This window comes from Cuculus canorus, chromosome 1, assembly GCF_017976375.1.
Source record: "Cuculus canorus isolate bCucCan1 chromosome 1, bCucCan1.pri, whole genome shotgun sequence".
Classification (NCBI taxonomy): domain Eukaryota; kingdom Metazoa; phylum Chordata; class Aves; order Cuculiformes; family Cuculidae; genus Cuculus; species Cuculus canorus.
The window spans coordinates 80847556-80862732 of NC_071401.1; the positions used below are offsets into that span (position 1 = coordinate 80847556).

General features: G+C 36.2%; 1 protein-coding gene across 4 annotated transcripts in view; it reads left to right on the top strand.

Annotated features, from left to right (window-relative positions):
- The window catches only part of CDKL5 (cyclin dependent kinase like 5), a 122015-nt gene that overhangs the window by 86487 nt on the left and 20351 nt on the right, over positions 1-15177 (top strand). For all 4 annotated transcript variants that reach the window (XM_054071407.1, XM_054071427.1, XM_054071438.1 and 1 more), the window contains exons 10-14: positions 2579-2659; positions 5920-6080; positions 8374-9400; positions 12361-12466; positions 14411-14534. In XM_054071407.1, the coding sequence (XP_053927382.1) occupies positions 2579-2659; positions 5920-6080; positions 8374-9400; positions 12361-12466; positions 14411-14534 (1499 nt within the window). The remainder of the gene's footprint in view (positions 1-2578; positions 2660-5919; positions 6081-8373; positions 9401-12360; positions 12467-14410; positions 14535-15177) is intronic.

Genomic DNA, 15177 nt, shown 5'->3' on the forward strand with positions numbered 1-15177 from the left:
GTTGGATTAAAGTGTTAGGATAATTATTTTATCTACAAGGACAGCTAATTCGTAAGAGTTTTTGTTTAAGTTTGTAGACCCTTTGTCAGTGGCTAGCTTTAAAAAAAATTATTAGACAAGGATTTCTTGCGAGGTCCTATTTGTATTTGATCCTGTGTAAAACAGTGGGCTGGATGGGATTTTTGGTTTATAAAAAATTATAACCCCTTATCAGGATAACAGTGCTTTAGAAGTTGTAAGCAAAATAAATGACTGCCTCTTCAACATTATTTTACAGCAATTCTACTTGTGCAGTGTAATCTTATTTGGATAATTGCTCTGTAATGTCTTAGGATGAGAACAAGCTATCTTTGTTTTGTCGCTTTAAAGTACAGTAATTCAAGAAGACAGCATGGACCTAATATGATTAGCACAGGGATGAGAGTTATAACTTTCTTTTCTCATCCTGGATCAATGGTTTATTACTTGGCCTCAGACATGTTGCTGCCTTCCTAGCCCCATCTGTAAAGTCAAAGTCAGGATACTAATGATGACAGCAGTGACGTATGTGTTCTAATAGAGACTAGTGTTTGAATATGGAGGTAAAGTCTGGATAGTCACCTACACATGAAAAATACTACAAAAAATATTGGTTTGGAATGTGGTATCAATTAGTTAATTAATGTGAAAAATTTATTCCATATTATACGACAACCTTAGAGTATATTTTTCTGAATATAGCATAGTGCTTAATATTGGAAGATTTTCTGTTTGGTAGCAGATAGAAGGTATGTTGTGGTCATGCAAATACTGTTTACAGCTGGATCTGACACTGGGTATTCACAAGATAGAAACTGGCCCATGATGTGCAATTATTTATCCATATGGTTAGGGTTTGTGAAATTCTACGTTACAGTAACTGTGAGTACTAACATATTGTAGCACAAGATCTGAAAAAAACCCTAGTTCGAATACTGCAGCACCACATGCACATGTTTACAGATGCACATGTGCAAACTTGGTATTTTCTTCCTACTCATTTCCTCCATGCATATATTTATACACACACACAGAGACACACACAGACACACACACACACACACACACACAGAGCTTTCCTTATTCCTGAGGTTTAGGGAGTGTTTAATGATCCCTTTTCAGTCCTTTTGAGGAAGAAAATGTCCATGATATCTTGAAGGACCAAAGAAACAGATAAGATGGGATCAGAAAGTGCCAATAGACTCATGTCTTTATGGAAAATGTGAGTGGTATTGTAGTGCTGTAAATATTGTTCTACAAAAGAGTTACAAATAAGCTGGAGACTCTGAACAATTCCAGGGAACAGCCTCTCTTTTTACTGTTCTGCATGGCTTCAGCACATTTTGATGTTTCTCTGATCATTCAAGACGTAAAATCTTTTTTGTGATGGTCATTCTGCGTGAAGACAACATTTTGCGGTTTGGTTCATGTAAAAAGTGGAGGAATCATGAAGTTTCATTCACCTAACTTCCTATCTGAGATCAACACAGCAGACTTCTCTATCATTAGTAAACCACTTCAAAGGAAAGCAAAGTAAGAAGAAAAATACAGAGACTATTTAGGAGCAAACATATTGAAGCTGATGTTCTTTCATTTTCCTTCAAAGCTCACATAATGTAATTTGTGAAAAGTATTGCCCGTACAAACAGTGGGCACCAATTCATGGTGGTTCAACACTTATGCACATACAGTGCGTGTGTAGTGTGTTTTGCTTCCAAATAAAATGCATTTTTGGAAATGAGTGTTTGTACTGGATTGCTCTATAAGCATAGGTTTGAAGTTAACGTTTAATCTGAGGAAGGTGAACGTGTAAATATATGCACCTAACTAACAATGCCTAGACATAAGAACTGAAAAATGCGCAAGTGAAAGTAAAGGAATAAAAGTCTTTAAGAGTTCCTGCTCATTGAGATTTTAGACCAAACATATAATTCTGATATGTTTTTATCCTATAACTTCCACATAAAATGCTTGTTTATCTTCATGTTTGATTTTTGTTGTTGTTGTGTCTTTTAATCACTGGCTTGAATTTTATTGTTTTCTTGTATTTTCAGTGATTTTAACACTAACTCAGTATTTTATGTGGGTATATTTTAAGTATGACTTGATCCCATTTGCTTATATAGTGATGGCTTTTATGTACCAGTAGAGGGGAACGCTGCATACTTCCTATTGTCGGTATCCTTGCTTTCATGTGTTGGCTTAAGAGAGCTTTCTAAAAAATACATAGGATGTGGATGGGATCAAGCCAGGCTGCAATTGAAACACTTGCATGTTATTAGGCAGATTCCACAACTCTGGGAACTGCTAGCAAAGTGTCTGGATCTCAGTTGCATAGTTTTGGATAAACTATGATTAATACCAAAAGGCTGGCTGATTGTTGTTTTTGTTTGGTTTTATTTCCAGAGGCATCTCTAGTATTCAAATTGAGTTATTTGTTTTCTTACAGTGTTTTGTAATGTTTCATAAACCACTGAATTCACTGTGTAGTTTCTATTTTTTTAAACATTGCATACCTTGTTTACATTCTCAGTATAGTTATGCTATATTATTTTTACAGTTCCCAGCAGTCAATCATCCACAGTCTTTAGAAAGAAGATACTTGGGAATTTTAAGTGGTGTATTGCTTGATCTTATGAAGGTAAGGAAATGTATTTTATTTTCTGTTTGTAATATGTAAGGAAAGAGATAAGTGACTTTTTATCTTTGCTTCCTAGTATAATACCTCTTGAAGGTACTTGCTGAAAGTACTTGTAAAGTTGTAAATGTCAAGATTATTTTTCAGACCACTATTACATGTGTTGAGGCAGGGTCTATTTTCATTTTATCCTAATTTTTATGTTTTAACTTAATGTCTTTTGAACATTTGAACAATTTGAAAGTTACAAAGTTATGATATTAAGAACTGGACTTTTAGGGAAATACAGGTTTCCAAATAATTACATTCGACTTCAAATAATTATTTTCCACTTTTCTGTCCAAATTTCTCCCTGCAAGGTGAGAAAGGTCAGGGATTCTGTAGAGGGGATATTTTGTTTGACCTACATTACTTAATTCAGGAGCTGGAACATTGTTAAAGAATGAATACAAGACTACAAGAAGAGAACTGAAGACACTTGTGGTTATGTTGCATGCTACAGATGCTGCACATACTTTGCTGTATGCCTGTCTTTTCTCCAGACACTGTACAGTCTGGCCCATGTCCATGCGTGGTATGTTCTTCATTTTCTGCATTCCCAGGGACCTCAGGTCTGATTACTTACTAGATTACAGAATAACCTACACTTCAGCTTACACCAGCTGGGGTAGTGAGTTACTAATGTATCTCTATTTAGAGAGCGTTTCTGGACTAGATTAATAGAGACATCCATTTGGCCCTGTTGCTATGTTGCTTTTCTCCTTCCCCCACTTTGACAAATCCTGCTGTTTTGCAAGCGTGCATTTGGGAATTCAGAGCGGGTTTGGCACGTGATGACTTGGGCAAGAAAGACATTGAGTATTTCAGTCTTTCATATCATCTGTCATTCAGTTGTCTCCCCCATTCAGCAGCAGACATGCATTTTCTCTGAGCTTCCATCTAGTACTAGAATACTTGCAGAACTCCTTCTTTTTACCCTTGATGTTCTTCACTAGCTGGACTTCACAGCTGGATTTTGGCATTCTGAATTGGCCTACCCTTTGTGCTGTCACAACAGCTGGTTTTATGGTGCTCTTTTGTAGCCTATCCTTGACTCTATTTCTTATATACTCTCATTTTGCATTTTTGTTCATCAAGAAACTCTCTGCTTAGCCAACCTGCAAAATTTTGTGGTCTTCTGTACAGTGCTCTGTTCCTGAATGCTCAAGAAAGTTTCTTTAAACATCAAGTGGCTCTCCTAGACACCTTTCCTCTGATGGCCATTTTTCAGGAGATTCTGCCCAGTAATTCCCTATAGAAGCTGAAACCTGGTCTCCTGAAGTTCTGAGTCCTATCCGTGATGCTTATCTTTCCACCCTTCCTTTGAATCCTAACTGTAATCATCTCATGGTTGCTACAGCTCAGGCTGTCTTCTCTGATCAGATTTATCAGCAGTACTTTACTGTTGGTGAGCAGCAGGTCATGTAGAGTGAAGTCCTACCCTTGCCTGATTTGGCTCTCCAGCAACTGCACTAGGAAATTACCACCAACATAGTCTAGAAATTTCCTGCATCGTATGCATGGGCTGAATGTCTGGGTAGTTGAAGTCTCCTGTGAGGATGAGGACCTGTCATGAGGAGACCTCTCTTCTTGTTGTTATGGAGAGTTGTCCTCTTAATCTTCTTCATGCTTTTCAGTGCATGGTTGGTGCCAATCCTGCAGCATAACATGACAAATCTTGCTTTTCCTTCTAATCCGGACACAGAGACTGTCAATGGATACATAATGTTTCATGGTGGCACTTAGTACCATCCAGGAACTCATTTATATGGAGTGTCACCCTTTTCTCTCTCCACCGCCTTCCTTCTGAAGCCAACTGAACCCACCAGTGACCACGCCTCAGCCATGGGCTCTATCCAACTACCCTGTGTTCCAGGCAGGTTCACGGCCTTGTGATTTCATATGCACTTTCAGTTCTCTTTGCTTGTGATTCAGGCCCTGAAAGTTAGCATGCATGCACTTGAGGGAAACCTCTGGATGTCTTCTCTTCTGAGGAGAAACGTGGAAATCTCATGTGGCCTTCGTGTGTGTATGGGCCATTTGAGCACTGTAGTGACGAGCACCAGAAAGAAGAGGGAAAGAAGTTAATTATTCAGTATTCATGTCACTTGAGGAGGAAAAGATAGGCACATGGTGTGTCCAAACTACATAGGAATGATGTTTCCTACTTGCTTTGTTTCCTGAGCATTTTCCATTTTGAAGTGCAGGGATCCTGCAAAGGGAAAACTAGTTTGTGGTCAAGTGACTGAATACTATACTAATACATCTACAGGTATGCATTTGTGTATATGTGTGCATTCACATAAGCATGTATACTCATAGAGTTGTTCTCTGTATGACCTACACAGCCCTTAAAAATAGCTATTTTTTTTATTTAATAGCTATTCAAACTTTTGTCCTTACTGGCAGTCGTGCGTATTCTGGTATTCCAAGATAAGTATTGTATTGTCCTGCTCCTGCAAGAAACCTTTCAAACTTATCGGAGTACCTAACCTATTAGTATTTAATATTGTGACTAAATATTTTCTACAGGTCAAAGAGTGTCTTCATGCAGAATCACAGCAGAATTATAAGGCAAATTTTATTTTTGAGCACATTGTAAACAGTTTAGATGATTCTTTACAAATATGAGTTGGATTTGAACTTTAGAAATAAAAACCAGAATGATTAAATTACTGTATTTTTTAAAATATTAACTTAAAAAATATATTTTTGTTTGTATAAGAATATTCGCATATGCTTTTTCTGTTTGTAAAGCCTCTTTCACTGTAGCATTTTATTACTCTTAACTTTAATATTTTTCATTCTAAACAACATTGTAAAGTATATACTGAAAAATATGTTTAAAATAAATATGTTACACATGTAGAGGTGAATACATAAAACATTTTTACATCTTCAGATATTTTGGGGTTTTAAACATATTTTAAGGACATGTATATAATCATATATGAGTATATTCATTATATACATATAGCATATGTATGTTTCATAATAAACAAGTCTGAGGCCTTCAGTCTCTTCAGTAGAATATTGTTTTTTGAAAGTGTTTGAGCTTTATCATATCTAATTTAATGCAATATGAAACTATTCTGGCACTTGCATCTAATTGCAGAAACTCTGGAGATTAAAATCTATCTCAATAATGTTCTTTATTTTGTTACATTTTTTGCTGGTGGAAATACCAATACTAACATGTAAACTTTGGGATTTGTTTTCCAAAGAACTTACTGAAGTTAGATCCAGCAGATAGATATTTGACAGAGCAATGTTTGAACCATCCTTCGTTTCAAACCCAAAGACTCTTGGATCGCTGTGGAAGCTCACCTTCGCGGTCAGCTAAGAGAAAACCTTACCATGTCGACAGCAACACATTATCCAACAGGTAAATGTAGCCATGTCACCATCATCAGTGACACTTGCTCTGCCAATGAATGAGTTGCTATCGTGCTTACATACATCATTGTCTTCAAGAAGAGAAAAGTCGTTCTTTGACAGTTCAGGCGCATTAAGACATCTATACTGTTCCATGTTGATTGACTGAATGAAGGAAGTAGACACGATTTTGTTGTGTTAAGTTATTCAAGCTTAAATCTTTGCTAACTTTCTGTGTCCGGATGAATGCTTATAGGAAAAACAAAACAAAACAAAACAAAAAAAAACCAACCAAAGACAATGTTAAAGCCATTTCTGAATATAACAAAGGAAAAATAAGTTGGCTTACCCATCTTGAAAAAAAGTGATAGGCTTTTTCTTGAACAAGAGTGGGAATTCTGTGGCTTGGAAGATACCTGAGATTCCAAAGGAATGCTGTTTTAGCTGGAATGCTACCGCTAATGTACATGTACAAATCTGTCAAAGATTTTGATATTCAGAAGTTCAAAATTCACACAGATTTTTAGCAGCTAAATGTCTTGAAAATCATGTGCATTGATCATGCTCCAAATTGGGGATGAACAGAATTTTGTCTGCAGTTGCAGTTACGAAACAAGTCTAGTCTCCTGGAACATAAAGCAGGATGCGTTTGCTCAGTTACTCCCTTGTTGGACCCACATGGCTTGAAAGAATATTTAATACATCAACAAACCAGGTTTATTAGTGGCTAAAATACTTAAGTACAAAAAGCCTCATACTATTCCTCTAACAAAAGCTTTCCTAAAGGTCGCCCTCTGAAGTATGCAGAATGATAGATGGTTTTAATCCTAGCCATGTTTTTGTTTAGCTCTTCTGTGAGATTCAAAAAATTATTCCTCATTTTAAGATTGGGATGGTGACGATTACAATCTGTATTTTCTTAGAGATAGACGCCAGAAAGTTTTAGCTGCCTTTATAGATGTCTAGGGCATAAGTTTTACCATTAAGGTGTGGCATGACGAAGGAAAACCTCGATCCATGGGAAACTTCTTGGCTAATACAAAGCCATCTTGCCTCACTGCTTGATGTGAAATTTCTAGGTTTGTTACATCTCTATGTTTAAAAAAATGCCACCGTTAACTAAAAATATCTGAAACTGTCATTAAAATTGCTAAATTTCTAGCAATTGTAATTGAGTACGTAATTAGATTGGTCAAAGTGGGTAAGGCAAAAATCCTAAGTATAAAAATGGCTGTTATTATTCCATTACAATTATCAACAAGATCAACAAAGGTAGAAACTCATTGGTACAATGAGCTCTCTCTTTAATACGTCGGAGTTGCATTATCATAGATTTGATACAGAAATAAGTTAACTGTTCACAGCCAGTCCAGGTCCATCAAGGCTAACGAGTACAGCTGCAGCACTGCTCAGTCATGGCTCCTTTGCAATGCCAGCCTAAATTCAGAAGCAGAACCAGGTTTATGCCAGAAAACCTGAGATAATAAATCCTGCTCAAATAAATTCAGGTTGTGTTTGCAGAGCTGGAGAGTAGAGGTTAAGGACATCACAAAGGACATCACTGACTCTGCACGAAGTCAGTCTGGTTGCAGAGCTTTTCAGGTGCAGTTTTAGGAATGAGTTAGTGTGCCAAGAACTGGGATAATGCCAAGTTCCACAGAAGCTGGAGTTCTTGTGCTAGACCTAGGTTGGGGTTTGGTGTTACAGGGCCTGCTCTGCTGCACTGAGCTCAGGCTCACTGCATCTGGATGTCTTTACCAGCACAATATCCTTTTTTCCCCCCTCCCCTCCTCCTGCAAATCAAACATATGTTAGATGGCCTTTAGCACTGATTGTATCAATTTTTTTTAACAGTGCTGACATACTTTATTGTTTTGTCTTCCCTTTGATGTGCCAGGTGTATGTAAGGTTTTTTTCCAATAGATATACAGCTAGTTTTTGTAATGTAGTGCTTAAATTATTGATGTGCATGTGTATTACGCACATGCATAAATGCATAAACATATGTTGGAATTTTTATGAAAGGGTTCTATACCTTCTTTTTTTTCGCAGAATCTATTAACCAAAGATGAGTTTGTTCATCAGGTTATAACCAGAAAGAAATGACAATGTACTAACACTTGCAAATCTGTTATTTTAGTGGAGCTTCTGATGCCTACTTGGCAGTATTTGATCTTACTGCAGCTAAATTTTGTGTTTTAAAATGGCAACTCCCTTCTGAATTGAGTGTGCTTTTGTTGAAATTATTGATACATGAATATGTAATCTGGTATATTAATGCTTCTTTATGCTTTTTAATGTAGAAATCAAGCCAGCAAAAGTTCTGCTTTGCAGTCACACCACAGATCAAACAGCAAAGATATACAGACACTAGGGGTCGGCGGGCCAAGAGAAGAGGGTCTTCCAGCAAATGAAAGCTTTTTAAATGGAAACCTTCCTGGAGCTTCACCTAGTCCAATGCATGCAAAAAAATCAAGCAACACACCTGCATCTGGCAACAAGGATCTAGCCAATAATAACATGCCACATCTTCTCAGCCCAAAGGAAACAAAAGGAAAAACAGAGTTTGATTTTAATGTGGACCCAAAAAGTTCTGATGGTCCAGGCACAAAGTACCTGAAGTCTAACACCAGATCTCAGCAGAACCGGCACTCATTTATGGAAACTTCTCAGAGCAAAACTGGGACACTACAACCTGGCGATAAGCACAGTCGCCACAGCTATATTGATACTATCCCACAATCTTCTAAGAGTCCTTCGTATCGGACAAAGTCAAAGAGCCATGGGGTTCTGACAGACTCCAAATCCGTGGGCAACCTTTCTGAGGCTAGGGCCCAAGCTGCAGAACCAAACAGCAGTAGGTATTTTCCATCCAGCTGTATGGACTTGAACTCTCCTACCAGTCCAACTGCTCCCCGACACAGCGATAACAGAACTTTGCTCAGTCCATCCGGGAGGAATAACCGCAGCGAGGGTACCCTGGATACCCGAAGACCATCAACAAGACACTCCAAAACAATGGAGGAGTTAAAACTGCCAGATCACATGGATGGAAGCCATTCCCACTCTCTTTCTGCCCCACATGAATCTTTTTCCTATGGGCTAGGTTATACCAGTCCTTTTTCTTCACAGCAGCGCCCTCATAGACACTCTATGTATGTGAGCCGGGACAGAGTGAGGTCAAAGGGCTCAGAGGGTGGCTTAAGCATAGGGCAAGGGATGGCAGCCAGAGCAAACAGCCTGCAACTGTTATCTCCACAGGTGCAGCATAAGTCACTCACAAGATCTGTTGGCTCATCACGAGAAGACTGTACGGAAGATACTAATAGGGTTAGTTTAACATCTTGCCTATTATGTAAGGCTGACCTTCCTCTGTTTCATGTGTCCTACGACAGTGGGAGATTGTCCTGCTTTCTCTCTTCTATTTGTTTGCATATTTATTTATTTATTTGTCCCATTGTAAGGCAAGGGTGTTGGGTTTGGGTTTTTTTTCAGAAGGACTAAGTATTTCAAGTGCAAAATCAGAAGCTATTTAAAAGATTATTTTTTTTAATAGACTATGAATACCATTCTCTTGAAGTAGTGAAATACAAGAACAGAAAAACTTGTGTCTCAAGTTAAAATTTCATTAGTAGTTCCTAGTCTTTAGTTACATTGTCTGATGTCATTTTTATCGTATTGTTTTGCTTATTTAACCGGCTAATTTGTGTTTTTATTTAGCTTTTCTTATATGTCTTTGTTATGAATGCTTATGTTAATTCCTGAAGTGAGATTTTCACTCACTTAGAGCAGGACGTAATTGCTGAAGTGCCATAATGTACTAAAGGAATATCAAAAGTTGCAATATTTCTCTTGATTAGTGTGATAGATAACTGGGGCAGTCTAGAGATTTTATGTTGGAGAAGCCCCGGGTAAATTGAGTTGTTACAGTGATAACTGTCACTAGATATACCTTGTTGTCTTTTACTGTGAGCCTTATTTAATGAGCAGAGGAAGGGTTTATTCTGGTATTGATCTATATTCCTTACAGAACACTTCTGAATTATCTAATGTTTTGCACGTGATATATGTGAAGATGACTGCATTTGTCCCCAAATCTTTAAATTGCTACACCATCGATCCAAATTGGAGAAAATGGTGTAGAAAGTAGTACAGAAATGGGTGTTTACTTATCTATTCATCCATCTGTGATAAAGTGACTTCTAAGGAGAGAACATCTGGTTCACATTTATTGACAAATTGAAGGAAGTCAAAGAGCTGTAGATATTATTTAAGGTCTAAAAATTATGCTTTGCTGTTAGAGACTAAAAAGCTCTGCCTACTTAGTTTAAGAAATATGTGTAGCTGACTTTATACTGGTCTACAAGTGCCATAAAAAGGAGTTTTCAAGTACTGGTTTCCTCTTTGATCCAATAGGGGAAAAAAGGCATAATGTGTTTTTTCATCCTTATCACATCTCCTCCCATGGAAACAGCAGAAATACAATGTAATTTTTTTTTTCTTAACAAAAAAAAGCAGAAGGGATTACAGCAGCTCCATTTCAAAACCAGGTGCTTTTCTTTTCTTTTTATAGTAATTTTTTTCTCTCTGTAACTTAGTCAAGTTAAATGTTACTTATTCTTCAGGATGTTACTGCAGAAAGACAGTAACACCAACATTTGAGCTTTGGACAATAAAAGCTCGTGCTAGCTTCCGTTCTTCAGAACATTAGGATCTTTTTCTTCATTATGTAGCAGATTCTAATTTCATAAGTAACTTTAATTTTATTTCATATTATGTAGAGGTAGATTGGTTTTATTACATCCTTCTTTGGTTTTTGACAATTGGTTAACTGATTTTTAATTAGAAAAGCTGTGTGCCTTATCGCTTGTGTTTTCATCCATTTTGGCTTCCTTTAGAATGCATAATCATTTGTAAAGATCTTGCCTTCATCTGTTAAGTTTTTTAACTTAAGCCTTCAGTTAATTGTTTTAAATTTGTATTTCAGTCATCAGAAGTGTGAAAGGAAAAATACTCTTCTGAAACGGATGGCAAATCCATAAATGCACAAGGCTGATTTTGTTTGTTTATACTGCTTTCAATAACAAATCAGAATTTGTCAGTCGTCTTATACCTCATAAAGGTGTTTTCACAAAGAAGTCACTATTTCACTCCTTGTTGTCCCTCATCTCCCTTTTTTTCCTACATTCTGCAATAGAAATCAGAAAATATAACTTCCCTCAGGATTACTGAACTAAAAAAAAAAACAGGAATAACATAAGTGTTCTTAAAGCTTCTTTATTGTTTTCCTATTTTTTTTCATTCAATTCTGCTGGTTCTCTCTCTGCTCATATTTCATGAAGTTTCCTCACTCCCATGTTTCTAGTTTTTCATTGATTTTCTCTTTAGCTCTACCAAGTCTTTTTAAAGAAAAACATTATTTGTTTGCCAGGCTTTAAGTCTTATTTAAAAAGAAAAAAGCGCAAAATAAAAAAAGCTCACATTCACTGTTAGATTGGGGCCTTTTTAATTCTCAGTACAACACTTTTGTTTTAAGGGTTCTTTTCCATTTTAAATTCAACATGCACAAAAGGGGATAAGCAGAAGAAAATCAAGTACAAGTTGCTATTACTGTCTCATATTTGTAACTTAACTGCTGACAAAGAAGAGGTATTTTACAGAAGTAGTAATTTAGTCAAATGCTTCAGCCTCTTGTAAATTTTAGAAGAATCAAAGTGTGATTTAAAGCATTGTTTTAGCTGTATTGCTCATATTGGCAAAGCTTCAAGGGTTATTTTATCTGCAACAGCAAGGCCAGGTCTTCATTAATATACAGCAAAATATACATGCTGTGTAATAGCTGGTAAGAGAGAATGCTTTCATGTTGCAATTATCACAAACTGTATGCATTTCCTGTTTGTTTTTTAAAATTTGCCAGTAGCAGAGTGACCAAATTCCATCAGCAATTAATTTAAGAAAGCCTCCAGTAAAAGATTCCTATAGAGATGCTACAGAGATGCTACAACTGCGTTTCACTCACAGCAAAAATCTCAGGGTCTGAATCGTGGTCAAGTCTTCAAAATTACAACTAAGAGGCAAAATTTTGTTAATGACCTTTTGGAAAAAGCAACACAGCAGCAAAGCCAAATAATTACTGATTGCATAGTCTGTGATTTGATATTGATAGTTAATTAATAACATGAAAATTGTACGTGGTTAAGTTTGGGGTTTATTGCTTAGGCGTGTTGGTTAAAAACTGCAAAGCACGTTATAGTCTTTCATTTTAAATAGCTGATTATTCTTTTGTTTAGGGTGGAGCATATCATGATCCACACACAGAAGATGGAGCATCTACTAAAGAAAATAGAATTCTGTATAATGACCCTGTTCCGAGAAGAGTTGGCAGCTTTTACAGAGGTAATTTTAAGGCAGAATTTTAACATGAAATATAAATGAAGTAGTAGAAATGGATACAGAGAACTAATGTGAACAACTAAAAAAGTTTATTGGAAAAGGAATTGTTACTGAACTTTCAGAGAATGGGTTTGTATACCTGCTGATTTGCATACAGTAACTGTTAGTATCATATTACCTATTTGCAAATGATAAGTCACTATGATTGAAAAATATATGCTTACTGGTCTATTTCAGATACCGTGGTGCATGGAAATGTAATGCTAGTTTTTCATTGCTCGAAAGTTATACTCATTTATTTTGGTTTCTTGCAAGTAATCCCAGTTCAGAATAAATAACAACACAGGACCGTGTATGTGCATATATATATGTATGTATATATGTATGTATATGTGTCTATGCATATGTTTATACACACACACACACACACACACATAGATGTTATCATAGAATCATTAGGTTGGAAAAGACCTTAGAGATCATGAACTCCAACCGTATTGTTTTATTATGGCGTACAAAAGATGGTGATTTCTGAGCAGCTGCCTTGTGGTTGAACCTGGGTAACCCCTTCAAAAAAGGCAAGGCTGTTAAGCAGCTAATTACTGACCTGCGAGTGTTAGGAGACTTGTAGGGCTCCCCTGAACTTTAAGAAGTCCCAATCAGCTAAAATTTGATTACGAGTCACCTAATAACCTTAAGTAGAGTCACAAATCTCCCTCTGATCCTCTTCAGGTTGATTAGTTGGCTGATGGCCTGATTTAGACATGCTAATATCTGCCAGTCCTTACACATGTCCCGTTGCAATATTAAAACCTATGAGCAGTATTAAAGCTTGTACTGTTTTGAGCTATGGTTTTGAGTGTAAGGTTTCTAGCATGTGAAATAGAATCTTTAAGAACCCTCAGTCCTGAATTGCTTTTATTAATCCTTAAAACTCTTCTAAAACTGGACATGGATTATCCTTCTTTTTTATACATAATGAAACAGAAGAATGACTTCCCCCAAGTCATGTGCTAAGGAACCTATAGGTCTGAGGTTGCATCCAATTTGTTTTTATAAACTATAGAGGTTTCTTTGTCTTTAATTAAACTATGAAACTAATATTTTAGTTTACAGAATTAATTATTTTATTGAAAAAAATATACTGTATTTAAATAATACATGGATAATAGTATATACAAAAACTATTGGAAAAAAGTTGCTAAGAAAAAAGTAAATTCATATTTGTGTAATTCTGAAGTTCTGACTTAATACAAAGGTTATTAACATGCTCTTTTGTACTACAGCTTGAACAAAAACTTAGATTCATTTTCGATAAATAGTAGAGAGTGATGTTGCAGTAATGTTGCAGCTGGTGTCTGATCAATTTTTAATCCAGTACAGGTATTTCTGGTGTTATTCTTGATTCTAATAAATATATGTTGTAGGTATCTATAAGCTATTTTCAAAACCACAATATGCATGTTTGAAAAATGTATAATATCTTTATATTTTAATTTTTAGTGAGTAATCTCTTAGTTATATTAAAATCCAAAGTAACTTTTTTTCAGGATGAGTACTATTTTTTTTTTAAATCTAAGTGAAGATGAAGTATAAATTCCAGTATTCTCTGTCTTTAACAGTTTTCTAACTTTTTCTTCTATTTTCTGGTTTTAAGTATCAATCACACTTGTGGCTCACTACAGATAGAAATGTTCTCGAATCTAGTAACAACTTACCCAAGTTCTGATGATGGTCTCATTTTACAACCAATATTACCTTGCAAATATCACAAAACAGCAGTTTTCCAAACTGTATAAAAAGTATGCTTTTTTCAATCATAGATAAAGTACAACTGTGTCTTCACTTTCTCTTTTCTGTAAAAGAGGTAGAGAGCAGAGAGACAACTGAAAGATGTGATTATTTTAGCAGAGCTCGGTAGACATTGACTGCTATTTCTCTGTCCAGTTCCATCTCCACGTCCAGAGAGTACGTACATAGAAAACAATGTGTCAAACAGAGCCTCTGTGTTACCAGCAGACAGCAGCACGGTGGCAAACCACTCAAAGAGACAAACCACCTTTGATACCTGGTGAGTTGTTATTTACACAGATGTGTAGAGAGTGACAGGAAACAAATGGGATTTTTAACAGGGAGGGAAAGAACCCCGTTTTTCTCAAACTTTGCAGTTGCCTGTATGTGCTTAGTAGCTTCCTCTGACTATACTGACATAGCATTGCATGTTTTCTGTCCCCTTTTGAGCAATAAGAAATACTTGATTACAATATCACCCTGAATGCATCCAAGATTATATACTTTTGTCCAGTCTTTCCTGGTTTTTCATCCATTATTAATCTTTGGTTAAAGATAATACAAAGTGCTTGTGTTCGTATAGTATGGATAGTAAAGCTGTAGCTTCATCTGTGGATTCCAGAAGCATGAATTGTCAGACAAATGGAAAAAAATATCAAAATGCATGTTTCCATATAAAAAATAGGACTGTATTAATGAAGAATGTAATGTTCACCCTGCAATGGGGACTGCTGCTCTTTTTGCTTATGCACCACAGAAGGACATGAGTACGTTCTATGGGAAAATGGACTAAGCAACATCTCAGTGGTGTTTATTGATTTTAAAAGACTAAAAGCATCACATGCCTCCATTATATAACATAGAACAATTAACTATAATTATGTTAGTAGAATGACGGCATTTGCATAGCTTTGCAGGACTTA